The sequence below is a fragment of the Porites lutea genome, chromosome 5 (genome assembly GCF_958299795.1).
Source record: "Porites lutea chromosome 5, jaPorLute2.1, whole genome shotgun sequence".
In the NCBI taxonomy this organism is placed as follows: Eukaryota; Metazoa; Cnidaria; class Anthozoa; order Scleractinia; family Poritidae; genus Porites; species Porites lutea.
Window position 1 is genome coordinate 22,159,691 of NC_133205.1, and position 16,226 is coordinate 22,175,916.

The 16,226-nt window shown below is 41.0% G+C and overlaps 1 protein-coding gene and 1 pseudogene across 1 annotated transcript; both read left to right on the forward strand.

Annotated features, from left to right (window-relative positions):
* The first annotated feature begins 813 nt into the window (after window positions 1–813).
* LOC140938085 (basement membrane-specific heparan sulfate proteoglycan core protein-like) lies at window positions 814–15,996 on the forward strand. The gene is made up of 5 exons (XM_073387622.1): window positions 814–1,318; window positions 1,872–3,008; window positions 12,402–12,692; window positions 13,024–13,677; window positions 14,467–15,996. The coding sequence occupies exons 1-5, from the start codon at window positions 949–951 to the stop codon at window positions 15,612–15,614; spliced, it is 3,600 nt and encodes a 1,199-aa protein (XP_073243723.1). The 5' UTR covers window positions 814–948; the 3' UTR covers window positions 15,615–15,996.
* LOC140936378 (uncharacterized) lies at window positions 5,472–8,946 on the forward strand (annotated as a pseudogene).
* Window positions 15,997–16,226: the final 230 nt, after the last annotated feature.

Genomic DNA, 16,226 nt, shown 5'->3' on the forward strand with positions numbered 1-16,226 from the left:
GAAGAGACCCTTGTCTGAGAGCTGGAAGCTGTTGATTTGAAGGGTTCATAACGTCCCACGTGTATGAAAAAGACTTTGACCATGAAAAAGGTTGAAAAAAGATCTAAGGAGACCGAGAGAAGAAAAGCACTCGACGTGTTGTGTTCCTGGTCAGCTTTGTTGTTGTCTGTAGTGTGTTGCATTGCACTGATTCACTTGGAACTCAGAATACAGGAACACCATCGGCTGATATCACACTCAGTAACAAGCTGTGATCAGATGGAGACAGAAATAATCCGAAAATTACAACTGCACAATTACGAAAACTGGCAAGTTACGAAGGGAAGCCATTTAGGAGGTCATTTGCAAAAGACACGAGGTATTAAATGGCGTCTGTTACTATTTTTGTCATTTTGCACGGCAATAATCGTGTTCCTTGGTGGTGAGAGCTACCAAACCAGCTTCCAAATCCTGAAATAGATCTTGGTAAAAGAAAACGGTAGCTTTTCGTTGTTATCCTACCCAAGATAAACTTTTTCCTTCACTCGGGTTTATAGACAATTCGTATTCTGGCTATTTTCACTCCTACTTCCTTTGATTTTTTTTATTGCACCATGAACCATCATACAATCCACCCATGCAATAATACAGAACTGAATTAAAACTTTCGCTATATGTTTGTAATCAGCAGATCAGAAAGAAGCCTTTTCAAGAAAAAAGCGGGCTTCACCACAAAATTCGCAACAGAATTGTATAACGGTTTCTGGAGTAAAACGGATCATCAAAGAAGAGCTTCGTTTGCTGCAAAACCAAATCTGTGCTAAAGATGAAACAATTTGCCGATCAGGACCAAAAGGTAACACTGGACGACGGGGAAAACCAGGAAACCGTGGGAGACCAGGCCCCCCGGGGAGACCAGGGCCAGAAGGACCGCCTGGTAAACACGGACCAATAGGATCTCAAGGACAGATGGGTTTGAAAGGGGATCTCGGAGTGCCAGGTGACCCTGGTCACGCGGGACCTCCAGGCCTGCCGGGCCAGAAAGGCGTCAAAGGAGAACCGGGGAAGTCCATTTCGGCTCCTTCTCTGCTGCAGCGACCTGTTGAAACGGCTGTTAATGAAAGTCAGACAGCCCTCTTAAAATGTGTAGCGGACGGTAATCCAACTCCACAGGTAACGTGGTACAAGCTAAATTCATCGCTTCCCCCTGGACGTTATGTAGTGTCCAGTGGCGCTCTGATTGTAAAGGACGTCAGGCCTGAAGATGACGGAGTTTACAGATGTAGAGCTGAAAACTTGTTGGGCAGCATCAACGCTACAGCAAAACTTATTGTTCAATGTAAGACTGACTTCTTACCTTAAGGTATTTGTAAAAAGACCTTTTTGAGCAACTGTACAACATTTCACGGGAACGGGTTTGGCTAGTGAAATTTAAGTTTGACTATTGATAGCTTTTTTAAATAGTTTTTGTTGTAAACATGAAGCAATATTGGACAAGTTAAGTTCACCATAAGAACTAGATTACTTTCTGTAAGCCGAAGGAGACTTGACTGAAAACTTCAACACAGGGACTTAACACCACGAGCTAAAAGACTAGTTGAATGAGTTAAGTATTAAAAGTTCAGATGTAAGGAACGTGCTACCTCGATCCGCAACGTACAGCTAAATTAAATTAAAAATAACTATAATTCAACGGCAAAGTGAAACCAAAAACTAGTAGATGAGACAATTCAAGTCATTTCGTCAAAGAAGCAGCTGAAATTTCAGAGTTCTGAATTCCAATTTGTAATCTTGTAAACCCTAGAATCTATGAAACAAGGCAATTTGCCTTAAAGATTGTTGTGTCTAGTGGTAATTTTTTTATCACATGATTTTTTTCAATTTTTCTTTAGTTGGTCCTCAACTTTTCTTATCATCCAATCGACTGATGGCTGAAGAGAAACAAAATGTCACTATCGCCTGCAATGCTACTGGTCAGCCGCAACCAAGTATCACGTGGTCTAAAGCCTTAGGTTCTTTGCCTAAAGACAAAGCTGCAGTTAAGAATGGAGCCCTTACAATCTATCACGTTGCAAAAAACGACGGTGGGATATACATGTGCAAAGCAGAAAACATTCTGGGAAGGGCCACAAGCACAGTTCTAGTGGTAGTGTTTTCTTCTCTGCGGTTCAAAGTCCGCCCTCCTCATGAAATGACTCCCTTGAGTGGCTTCAATGTCCGTCTGCCGTGTTTGGCCGAAAGCGATCTGAAACCAGCAGTATCTTGGAAAAAAGAGGGCAAACTTTTACTTCCCGCTGACACCTATGTTCTTACAAATGGAACACTGCTTTTCCGAGACATCAAACAATCACACCAAGGAACTTACATCTGTAGAGCAACTAATGCTCTGACGACAATTGAAGCAAAAGTTAAAATCAACTCTCCCATTATTGCTACCTCCTGTTCTGTGATAAGAAAGTACTTCAGCAGTGTAAGCGGAAATTACGTCATTGATCCAGATAGCAAAGGAGGCCAGGCACCATTCACAGTTTTCTGTAACATGACTGATAAGAGTGGAGTTGGCGTGACAGTAATAGGTCACGACAGCGAAAGAAGAACACATGTGAATGGATATGGCAGTCAAGGTAGTTACTCACGTGACATTCATTACACAGGAGCGAGTCTGTCTCAGCTGGCGAGTCTTACCAGACTCTCCTCACACTGTGAACAGTTTATTAAGTACGAGTGTTATTACTCGGTTTTGCTCACTAGTCGTTATGGCGGTCCATACGGATGGTGGGTGTTGCGTGATTCTACTAAGATGACGTACTGGGGTGGAGCATCTATCAACGGTAAGTGCGCATGCGGGATGACCAACTCATGCGCAGACTCCAGGTTTGGTTGTAACTGTGATAAGAATGACAATGTATGGCGTGAAGACAGCGGTCTGCTGACTGACAAGACAAAGCTTCCTGTCAAACAGCTCAGGTTTGGGGATACTGGTGGCGGTGCTTACGGTTATCACACCCTGGGAAAATTTAATTGTTACGGCACAGCATAACACCGATTTTCAGGACTGCGCTTCGACTGAGTGCAGAGTTCTGCAGCTGATTTAAAGAACTGTTATGATATTAATTAGAATTTAATGGGCGAAACTCTATTAGGGGACAAGGTCATCAAGGATTATAGAATTTTAAGTCAATCATGTTCTTAGTGTCCCCTAGTTAGATTATATTCGGGGGCGTAGTTGGCCTTATTTTCCTTTTAAGTTGTAAAATGGCTGAAGGGGCCGGAGGAGTTGGGGGCGGGAGGGGGGGGGGGGGGGGCGGTTAGGACATAGTACCAAGCTAAGTAAACGCTGTCTCATAAACAATACGTAATGGTAACAGGACTGAGTGGAGCCAAATTCAGGGAGTATCGGGCGAATAATTTCTTTTCGTTTTGGATTATTTTTATTACGGTGAGTGCAAAATTCTTACATTACATCTGCTTACAGCTTCCAGAGCAAAAACATCGTGGACTTCAGGATCGTTTTCTTTACCAATTCAAGGCTTTCTAATAGTGTTTAACTGGTTTTCAAAGTGTGAGAAAAAAATATCTAAATAAAAGTGATTGCACCAGTTTCTTTTGTCCATTTTTCTTTCATCTGATCGGTAAATAGCCTGCTTACTAATTATGTCTCATTGATTGGGTCATGTAGTTAAATTTCATCGGTTAGTTGCATTTGCAGCTATTTGCTTCTTGATTTCCATTGGCTGTCTAACTCTACGATTAGAAGCCCCTAGTAATCGGACGGTTTTAGAGTTGCAATAGAAAAATTAAGCAATAAATATGGCCTGTTAAGAGCCAATCAGATTAGAGCATTTTACTATTGTCACAATCACTGAAAAATGCGTTAAATGAGTTATTAGCAGTGAATTATCCACGAGCAGGCTCAGTCTTTCAGCTTTATAAAGAGTATACTGTCATAATCAGCATCTGCTGGGGGGAACATCTGACCTTGATGGCGTTGTTAACTCTTTATAAAAAAACTCTATTAACACTCACGTATATCTCTCAAGGTCAGTAGTTGAGACGACTGAGCATCTCCTTGCATGTGTAGCTCATGTTGTGTGCTCTAGAGCTACAGATGTAGGGATCACCAGTTTTCTCGGTATCAAAGATCGTACGTATGCCTTCACCTTTCTCATAGTGTAAAATCATGTCTCTGACGGAGTGGCAGTGGACACTGACATCGCGACAAGTTGTCAAAGACGAAAAAGGCGGGGCAGCCTTTCTAGTTTAATTGATTGTCAAATATGACCCTATAGTGACTCTGAAATGAGTTATGGCGGTAACATAAAATTGCAGAGAGAGGCTAGCTTTTAGACCAGTTTTCAAGTAAAGTTATAAGTAAAGAAAAGAAAAGAAGCAAAGATGGATTGGTTTGTTTAAAGTTGCGTTTTAACTTCGATCGATTCAACAGGGGTATGAAAATATAACATTTTTTGTAAAAGTCAGTTGGCTGCTATGATTTTTAAAATGGTGTCCAATTCCATCAAGTTAATCCCTGGCTTTAAAAAACACACACACACACGCAAAAAAGCAAAAACAAACAAGGAGAGAATGTTTTACTAGATGTCATTTATTACGGCTGAGAGCCTCCAAAATTACGCGTTTTTAACCCATATGATTCTAGTAGGTAATCAAAGTGAACAAAGTAAACAGGATGGCGTTCAGCGACAGATTTTCCTTGCAAATTATGCTCTAATTTTACACGCCTATCACCGCAACAGAAATTGGTGCATGCCTGTATATAGTGTGATGTCACGCCCTGCGACCATTTCAACCAGTCTTTGTTAAGCCCGGGCTTAACAGCTTAACGGGCAGCTACGCGTCAGGTATTTATCTCTTATTATAAGATTATTGTAGTTTTATTTTGAATAGTCATTTTTTTTTTTTAAATTCTATGCGTTGTTGTCCCAAGTACTCTGTTGCTATATACGCTAAGTACTCGGCTTTGCCGCTTAAACAAAGTTCCTTTTTCCACTGTATCGTTAACCTGCGATCAGGCGTTTATTTTTTTCGCGGAAGGAAGAAGGTGCGCCTGATCACAGGTTACTGTTTCGTATGTTGCTTTCTAGATTTTTATTACGATGAGCAATTTCTTTTTCAACTGTTTGTTTGCTTTTGCATGTTTTGTTGTGATTCGAAACAACACAAGTATATCATAAATTAACAACTTTACAACTTACGACATGATGTTATTCAGGAAAGCTGATTGCCTTTCTTCTGACGATAGAAAACTCTGAGGGCTTTTGTTTGTGTAGTCTGCTACACAGCCGTTTTTAGTGTCGTCACGCAACGTTCCTCCCCTGTTAGTGGGGAGGAGCGTTGCGTGACGACACTAAAAACGGCTGTGTAGCAGACTATTGTTTGTGCCACAAGATGACAATCATGTCGTATCACTTACAGTATATCGTAGGCAGTGTTATGTTACATCACGTTTTAGCGTGAAATTTAGACCCAATTCATCTCTTCCGCATCCTTTCTCGCTGTTTCAAAGGATTTAGACGAAGCCTTAATTGTCTGATAACTGTAAGCCCGTAATTTAAGGCCGGGGTTCATAACGTTCCACGTCTATTAAAAAGATTTTAACCATGAAAGAAGTTGAAAAAAGAGCCAAAGAGACAGAGAGAAGAAAAGCACTCGACATACTGTGCTCCAGGTCGGCTTTGTTGTTGTCTGTAGTGAGTTGTATTGCACTGATCCACGTTGAACTCAGAATACAGGAACATCACCGACTGATATCACACTCAGTAACACGCTGTGATCAGATGGAGACAGAAATACTCCGAAAATTACAACCACACAATTACAACAACTGGCAAGCTACGAAGGAAAGCCATTTAGGATTTGATTGGCAAGAGACACGAGGTATTAAATGGCGTCAGTTATTATTTTTGTCATTTTGCACGGCAATAATCCTGTCCCTTGGTGGTGAGAGCTACCGAACCAGCTTCAAAATCCTCAAATAGAGATCTTAGTAAACGAAAAAGGTATCTTTTCGTTGTTATCTATCGCAAGGTAAAGTTTTTTCTTCACTCGGGTTTATAGACCATTGATACTCTGGCTATTTTCACCCCTACTTCCGTAATCTTTGCTTATGATGTTTTTTCTTGCACTATGAACCATCATGCAATTTGCACATGCCATAATACAGATGTTATGTGTCTGCCCAACTGATCTGTAACTTTCGCTATGTTTATAATCAGCAGATCGGAAAGAAGCCTTGTCGAGAAAAAAGCGGGCGTCACCACAAAATTCGCAACAGAATCGCATCCAAACGGTTTCTGAAGTAAAACGGATCGTCAAAGAAGAGCTTCGTTTGCTGCAAAACCAAATCTGCGCTAAAGATGAAACAGTTTGCCGATCAGGACCAAAAGGGAACACTGGAAGACGGGGAAAACCAGGAAAACGAGGGAGACCAGGCCTCCCGGGGAGACCAGGGCCAGAAGGACCGCCCGGTAAACACGGACCAATAGGATCTCAAGGACAGATGGGTTTGAAAGGGGATCTCGGAGTGCCGGGTGACCCTGGTCCCGCGGGACCTAGAGGCCTGCCGGGTCAGAAAGGCGTCAAAGGAGAACCGGGAAAGTCCATTGCGGCTCCTTCTCTGCTGCAGCGACCTGTTGAAACGATTGTTAATGAAAGTCAGACAGCCATCTTAAAATGTGTAGCGGACGGTAATCCAACTCCACAGGTCACGTGGTCCAAGCTAAATTCATCGCTTCCCGCTGGACGTCACATGATTACCAGTAGCGCTCTGATTGTGAAGGACGTTAGATCAGAAGACGATGGAGTTTACAGATGTAGAGCTGAAAACTTGCTGGGCAGCATCAATGCCACAGCAAAGCTAACGTTTCAGTGTAAGTATGACTAATTACTTTTCCTCGTATAAGCAGATCGTTTCTACAAGAGTTAGAGACTAGCAGAGTTGTACGTATTATGTAAAAATAATTTTTGAATGATGTATTATTTAAACGTTTTTAGTTAGTTCTGTTAATTTGAGATTATAATCGTTCAATGCCGAACCTAGTTTTTTGATTATCTATGTTGTTCTGTGAGAGGGGGGATGGTAAAATTGTCAAAAGCAGTTGAAAATAGGGGGGTGCATTTATCTATGACGTAAAAAAGGCGGGTACAGTTTCTACTTTTGTGCTTCTATCCCGGTTGGAGATCTTTAATTTAACAAGTTGATAGCCCTCAAATACCACTCTGACAAACTAAAAATATCGAACTGTGTGGTAACAATAAAGCTATTTCGACAGGTATTTTTGAAACCCATCGTTAATTCAATATCACAGGACAGCCAATTTTAATCGTGGAGAATTGTCGTACCCAGACTGCACTTGAATTCCCTCCATGATCCTTAATCCGTAAAATAAAACTACCACGCCCGTGTTCCACACAACACCATGAGCCGTACAAACAAATGTTACTACAAGATCTTAAGAAAAATGAGGGAGGGGTGGCAAGGTGCGAAAGAAAGAAGGAAGAGGAAGCGAGGAGATCAATTTGTTGGCAAGAAATATAATTTAGTTGGGGGTATATTTTTTGTTCCGCTTATTTATAATCTCACCATTGCCACTCCACACCACGCCTCCGTAGCTACATTTCACGAACAGATCCTAATTCAGCAATATTTTCTTTAAAGTTAGTCCTGAACTTTTCTTGTCGTCTCATCGAGTGATGGCTGAAGAGAAACAAACTGTCTCTGTCACCTGTACTGCTACTGGTCAGCCGCACCCAAGTATCACGTGGTCAAAAGCCTTTGATTCTTTGCCTAAAGACAAAGCTGTAGTTAAGAATGGAGTCCTTACGATCCATCACGTAACAAAAAACGACCATGGAACCTTTTTGTGCAAAGCAGAAAATATTCTAGGATGGGCTACTGGCACAATTCAGCTCATGGTGTTTTCTCCTCTGCGGTTCAAAGTCCGTCCTCCTCAAGAAATAACTCCTTTCGTTGGTTCAGTTCTTCATCTGCCATGTATGGCCGCGAGTGATCTGAGAACAACAATTACTTAGGAAAGAGATCAGAAATCATCACTTCCTGCTGCTGCGTATTTTCTCCCGAATGGAACTCTGCTTTTTCGAAACATCAAACAATCCCACCAAGGATCTTATATCTGTAAAGCGACTAATGCGCTGACCACAATTGAAGCCAGAGTCAAAATCAATCCTCCAGTTGTTGCTACTTCCTGTTCTGTGATAAAAAAATACGTCAGCAGTGTAAGCGGAAATTACGTCATTGATCCAGATAGCAAAGGAGGCCAGGCACCATTCACAGTTTTCTGTAACATGACTGATAAGAGTGGAGTTGGCGTGACAGTAATAGGTCACGACAGCGAAAGAAGAACACATGTGAATGGATATGGCAGTCAAGGTAGTTACTCACGTGACATTCATTACACAGGAGCGAGTCTGTCTCAGCTGGCGGGTCTTACCAGAGTATCTTCACATTGTCAACAGTTTATCAAGTATGAGTGTTATTACTCGGTTTTGCTTTACAGTTATTATGGCAGTCCATACGGATGGTGGGTGTCACGTGATTCTACTAAGATGACGTACTGGGGTGGAGCATCTATCAATGGTAAGTGCGCATGCGGGATGACCAACTCATGCGCAGACTCCAGATTTGGTTGTAACTGTGATAAGAATGACAATGTATGGCGTGAAGACAGCGGTCTGCTGACTGACAAGACAAAGCTTCCTGTCAAACAGCTCAGGTTTGGGGATACTGGTGGCAGTGCTTACGGTTATCACACCCTGGGAAAATTTAATTGTTACGGCACAGCATAACACCAATTTTCAGAACTGCGCTTCGACTGAGTGCAGAGTTCTGCAGCTGATTTAAAGAACTGTTATGATATTAATTAGAATTTAATGGGCGAAACTCTATTAGGGGACAAGGCCATCAAGGATTATAGAATTTTAAGTCAATCATGTTCATAGTGTCCCCCAGTTAGATTATATTCGGGGGCGTAGTTGGCCTTTTTTTCCTTTTAAGTTGTAAAAGGGCTGAAGGGGCCGGAGGAGTTGGGGGCGGGAGGGGGGACGGTAAGGACATAGTACCAAGCTAAGTAAACGCTGTCTTATAAACAATACGTAATGGTAACAGGACTGAGTGGAGCCAAATTCAGGGAGTATCGGGCGAATAATTTCTTTTCGTTTTGGATTATTTTTATTACGGTGAGTGCAAAATTCTTACATTACATCTGCTTCCAGCTTCCAGAGCAAAAACATCGTGGACTTCAGGATCGTTTTCTTTACCAATTCAAGGCTTTCTAATAGTGTTTAACTGGTTTTCAAAGTGTGAGAAAAAAATATCTAAGTAAAAATCATTGCACCAGTTTCTTTTGTCCATTTTTCTTTCATCTGATCGGTAAATAGCCTGCTTACTAATGATTTCTCATTGATTGGGTCATGTAGTTAAATTTCATCGGTTAGTTGCATTTGCAGCTATTTGCTTCTTGATTTCCATTGGCTGTCTAACTCTACGATTAGAAGCCCCTAGTAATCGGACGGTTTTAGAGTTGCAATAGAAAAATTAAGCAATAAATATGGCCTGTTAAGAGCCAATCAGATTAGAGCATTTTGCTATTGTCACAATCACTGAAAAATGCGTTAAATGAGTTATTAGCAGTGAATTATCAACGAGCAGGCTCAGTCTTTCAGTTTTATAAAGAGTATACTGTCATAATCAGCATCTGCTGGGGGGAACATCTGACCTTGATGGCGTTGTTAACTCTTTATAAAAAAACTCTATTAACACTCACGTATATCTCTCAAGGTCAGTAGTTGAGACGACTGAGCATCTCCTTGCATGTGTAGCTCATGTTGTGTGCTCTAGAGCTACAGATGCAGGGATCACCAGTTTTCTCGGTATCAAAGATCGCACGTATGCCTTCAGATTTCTCATAGTGTAAAATCATGTCTCTGACGGAGTGGCAGTGGACACTGACATCGCGACAAGTTGTAAAAGACGAAAAAGGCGGGGCAGCCTTTCTAGTTTAATTGATTGTCAAATATGACCCTATAGTGACTCTGAAATGAGTTATGGCGGTAACATAAAATTGCAGAGAGAGGCTAGCTCTTAGATCAGTTTTCAAGTAAAGTTGTAAGTAAAGAAAAGAAAAGAAGCATAGATGGATTGGTTTGTTTAAAGTTGCGTTTTAACTTCGATCAATTCAGAATAACATAGCTAACAGGGGTATGAAAATATAACATTTTTTGTAAAAGTCAGTTGGCTGCTATGATTTTAAAATGGTGTCCAATTCCATCAAGTTAATCCCTAGCTTTAAAAAACACACACACACGCAAAAAAGCAAAAACAAACAAGGAGAGAATGTTTTACTAGATGTTATTTATTACGGCTGAGAGCCTCCAAAATTACGCGTTTTTAACCCACATGATTCTAGTAGGTAATCAAAGTGAACAAAGTAAACAGGATGGCGTTCAGCGACAGATTTTCCTTGCAAATTATGCTCTAATTTTACACACCTATCACCGCAACAGAAATTGGTGCATGCCTGTATATAGTGTAATGTCACGCCCTGCGACCATTTCAACCAGTCTTTGTTAAGCCCGGGCTTAACAGCTTAACGGGCAGCTACGCGTCAGGTATTTATCTCTTATTATAAGATTATTGTAGTTTTATTTTGAATAGTCATTTTTTTTTTTTAAATTCTATGCGTTGTTGTCCCAAGTACTCTGTTGCTATATACGCTAAGTACTCGGCTTTGCCGCTTAAACAAAGTTCCTTTTTCCACTGTTTTGTTAACCTGCGATCAGGCGTTTATTTTTTTCGCGGAGGGAAGAAGGTCCGCCTGATCACAGGTTACTGTTTCGTATGTTGTTTTCTAGATTTTTATTACGATGAGCAATTTCTTTTTCAACTGTTTGTTTGCTTTTGCATGTTTTGTTGTGATTCGAAACAACACAAGTATATCATAAACTAGGGTATCTAAAAGATAGTAATGCTGCGGCACATTCTGTTGATACTGGCCTTAGTTCGGCTGTGAGACTTAAAAGAATCGAAAATGACATTGAATGTCCTATTTACATGTTGGAAAGTACTAGAATAATTACTATCAGTCTATAGAAAGAACTCGTGGGAGCGTTGTTTAGAAAATGATCAAGTGGTTATCAACTCTGATTTTCCCACAGTAAATTGTAGGAAATAATAGAAATTCAGATTGTTTATCCATATATTTAATATACGGTGCACGATATTTTCTCTCGAAACACAATACTTTTCTTGCTGTTTGTTACAATTTATTAAGTGACAGTTATTTAGCTATATATTTATAGAAAACAACAACACAAAGAAACGGAAAAAAAAAGAAAGTGGGAATAAATAATTCGGTAGGACTCGAACCCGACACCTTCGACTCGACGCGGCTACACCTAACCACTACACCGCAGTGGCTGATTACGTATCCTGTAGTGAAAGTCTTTCATTTTATTCCTTTTCCATGAAACTTCCGCCGGCAAGATGATCGCCGGCCGCATTAACCGAGCTATTAACAGTGAAAAAACAATGTAAACGCATCTTCCATGGCAATGAATGAATGAAAGAACATAATTATGCTTTTCAAAACGTCCTCGTCTGCAAAGTAGGACACAAAACATATGTTTTGTTATCTCGATTTCCACTGTTATTTTGAAGCGAATGTCAAAATCACATCCATTTTCGGCTCATACAGTTTCTTAAGAATAGCATTGCATGACATTTTCTCACTTTCACATCACCTTCTAGCAAGCTGGAATTTGTATATCCCATCGTACTCATCTGAAAGACCCCGGCGTGTCTTAAAATTCGGTTAGACCTCTAACGTGCTCTAGAAAATTTGCCACAAAGAAAACTGTAAGTCTAAGCAGCGAACGATGCACTCTCACCCACCGAACTTCCCCGTGTTTTTATTTGAGTTGTTCGTGGCGCAATGCATTCTGGTTAAATGCAATGCATTGTGGTAAAAAGTGTGGTTAAATGCAATGCATTGTGGTAAAAAGTGATGAATTCGAGAATTCGTCGCCCCTTATATATTTCCTTTAAATCCTGATTATGTTGCTGCTCGCTCCCTTCGGTCGCTCCGCAGCAATTAACAACTTTACAACTTACGACATGATGTTATTCAGGAAAGCTGATTGCCTTTCTTATGACGATCGAAAACTCTGAGGGCTTTTGTTTGTGCCTTGAGATGACAATCATGTCGTATCACTTACAGTATACCGTAGGCAGTGTTATGTTACATCACGTTTTAGCGTGAAATTTAGACCCAATTCATCTCTTCCGCATCCTTTCTCGCTGTTTCAAAGGATTTAGACGAAGCCTTAATTGTCTGATAACTGTAAGCCCGTAATTTAAGGCCAGGGTTCATAACGTTCCACGTCTATTAAAAAGATTTTAACCATGAAAGAAGTTGAAAAAAGAGCCAAAGAGACAGAGAGAAGAAAAGCACTCGACATACTGTGCTCCAGGTCGGCTTTGTTGTTGTCTGTAGTGAGTTGTATTGCACTGATCCACGTTGAACTCAGAATACAGGAAAATCACCGACTGATATCACACTCAGTAACAAGCTGTGATCAAATGGAGACAGATATACTCCGAAAATTACAACTACACAATTACAACAACTGGCAAGCTACGAAGGAAAGCCATTTAGGAAGTGATTGGCAAGAGACACGAGGTATTAAATGGCGTCAGTTATTATTTTTGTCATTTTGCACGGCAATAATCCTGCCCTTGGTGGTGAGAGCTACCGAACCAGCTTGCGAATCCTCAAATAGATCTTAATGAAAGAAAAAGGTACCTTTTCGTTGTTATCTATCGCAAGGTACAGTTTTTTCTTCTCTCGGGTTTATAGACAAGCTATTTTCACCCCTACTTCCATAATCTTTGTTTACGATGTTTTTTCTTGCACTATGAACCATCATGCAATCTGCACGTGCCATAATACAGATGTTACAATGTATGTGTCTGCCCAACTGAACTATAACTTTCGCTATGTTTGTAATCAGCAGATCGGAAAGAAGCCTTGTCAAGAAAAAAGCGAGCTTTACTACAAAATTCGCAACAGAATCGCATCCAAACGGTTTCCGAAGTAAAACAGATCATCAAAGAAGAGCTTCGTTTACTGCAAAACCAAATCTGTGCTAAAGATGAAACAGTTTGCCGATCAGGACCAAAAGGTAACACTGGACGACGGGGAAAACCAGGAAACCGAGGGAGACCAGGGCCCCCGGGGAGACCCGGGCCAGAAGGACCACCTGGTAAACATGGCCCAATAGGATCTCAAGGACAGATGGGTTTGAAAGGGGATCTCGGAGTGCCGGGTGACCCTGGTCCCGCGGGACCTAGAGGCCTGCCGGGCCAGAAAGGTGTCAAAGGTGAACCGGGGAAGTCCATTGCGGCTCCTTCTCTGCTGCAGCGACCTGTTGAGACGACTGTTAATGAAAGCCAGACAGCCATCTTAAAATGTGTAGTGGACGGTAATCCACCTCCACTGATCACGTGGGCCAAACTTAATTCATCGCTTCCCATAGGACGTCACGTGACCACCAGTAGTGCTTTGATTGTGAAGGACGTTAAACCAGAAGACGATGGAGTTTACAGATGCAGAGCTGAAAACTTGCTGGGCAGCATTAACGCAACAGCAACACTGATTGTACAATGTAAGTTTGACTACTATTACAATATTGGACAATTTATGTTCAGTTTAAGTACTAGATTATTTTTTGTAAGCCGCAAGAGACTGGACTGAACTTGAGCACAAGCAACCAATACCACGAGCTAAAAGGCTAGTTAACGCAGCGCAAATGTAAGGAACGTGCTACCTCGATCTGCAACATGATGCTAAATCGAATTAAAGATAACTATTATTCAAGGGTCCAGTGCGGAAATTAATAACTACAGTAAAAGAAAAATCAAGTAATTTCTTCAAAGTTGCCTGCGTTGCAGACGCTGTAAACCTTCTGTATACAGCGTCTGCGGAAACCCACCTATCAGAGACGCTGACATGTCCTTACGACTCTGCAGGATATTAGAACTAGTTTTTGTGCACTAACTCGCAAACGGATTATACAAATGGTTTAGCGAGGTGTGGGCCGGCTGTAACGCAGGTTACTCCAAAGAGGCAGTTGAAATTTCAGTGCTGAATTCACATTTTCAATCTTGTAGATCCTAGACTTTTTGAAACGAGGCAATCAATCCATGAATCAATCAAAGATAATTTAAAGAGGGTGACACGTAATAGTGAATAAACGCTAATAAATTTGTGGCCCTCATCTATCAAATTGATCACAAATATAAATAATGTATGAGAAATATAACATTAATTATTACATAGTATAATATAAAAATTTACAATCAAACTATAAACATAGCAATTTGTTTAAAAGATTGATGTTTCTAGCGGCAATTTTCACGTTACATGGGAATTTTTTAAAAAAATTTCTTCTTAGTTGGTCCTCGACTTTTCTTATCATCCAATCGACTGATGGCTGAAGAGAAACAAAATGTCACTATCACCTGCAATGCTGTTGGTCAGCCGCAATCAAGCATCACGTGGTCAAGAGCCTTTGGTTCTTTGCCTAAAGAAAAAGCTATAATTAACAATGGAGCCCTTACGATCTATGACGTTGGAAAAAACGACGGTGGGATATACATGTGTAAGGCAGAAAATATTCTGGGGCGGGCCACCGGCACAGTTCAACTTATGCTATTTTCTCTTCTGAGGTTCAAAGTCCGTCCTCCTCAAGAAATAACTCCTGTAATTGGTTCAAATGTCCGCGTGACGTGTTTAGCTGAGAGTGATCTGAGACCAACGATAACTTGGGAGAAAGAGGGCAAATTGTCACTTCCCGTTGACACGTATTTTCTCCCAAATGGAACACTGATTTTTCGAAACATCAAAAAATTACAGGAAGGATCTTACATTTGTAGAGCAATTAACGCCCTTAAAACAATTGAAGCTAAAGTGAAAATCAACGCCCCAGTTGTTACTTCCTGTTCTGTGATAAGAAAATACGTCAGCAGTGTAAGCGGCAATTACGTCATTGATCCTGATCGCGGCGGAGGCCTGGGATCATTCACAGTTTTTTGTGACATGACTGATAAGAGTGGAGTTGGCGTGACAGTAGTAGGTCACAACAGTGAAAGCAGAACACATGTAAAGGGATATAGCGCTCGTGGTACTTACTCACGTGACATTCATTACACAGGAGCGAGTCTGTCTCAACTGGCGAGTCTCGCTAGTGTCTCTTTACACTGTGAACAGTTTATTAAGTATGAGTGCTCTGCTTCCGTTTTGCTTTCCCGTTATTGGGGCGATCCCTACGGATGGTGGGTGTCACGCGATTCTACTAAGATGACCTACTGGGGTGGAGCATCAATCAGTCGTAAGTGCGCATGTGGGATGACCAACTCATGCGCAGACTCCAGGTATGGTTGTAACTGTGATAAGAATGACCAAGTATGGCGTGAAGACAGCGGCCTGCTGACTGACAAGACAAAGCTTCCTGTCAAACAACTCAGGTTTGGGGATGCTGGTGGCAACGGACAGGAAGGTTACCACACACTGGGCAAATTGAAGTGTTACGACACGGCATAAACACCAACCTCAGGACTGTGCTTCGAAGTACATAGTGCGGAATGCAATACTCTGTAATCTAGTTCTTGGTATTTAGCATCACTTTTTTAATCAAGGGAACTGTTTTAGGAAACAAGACTACTAACGTTTGTTGTAATTTTCCACATACAAAAGTCAGTTATGCTTCTTTCTGATGGGCGGTTTTTCACGTTTGTCATCACTTCTCATGTTCAGATCATCCCGTGGTTGTGACCAGTGTGTTTAAATATAATCTTTCCTTTATTGTTAAAACTCAACGCCGGTAAATGTACTTACTGAAATAAAAAGGGTATTGCAAACAGGAAGGTCTAAGATGTTTGGAAATAAACGACAGTTAACAAAATGAAACACACATAGGTTAAATACATATATATAAAAGCTGCTACAGCAGGGTCTTGAAGCGATAAATAATAAATATTTTCACCTTGCTAACATTTTCACTGTGGCCGCCTGACCGTTCTCGTTGAGCCTTTTCGTGAAACATTTTGCGACTGTCAGCGGAACTGTATTTATTTCCTTTTCTTTGACTTCCCAGTCTTTTAGGATCGTTCTTTCACATTAACAGTCAACAAACAACGAGGCAACCAGACACAA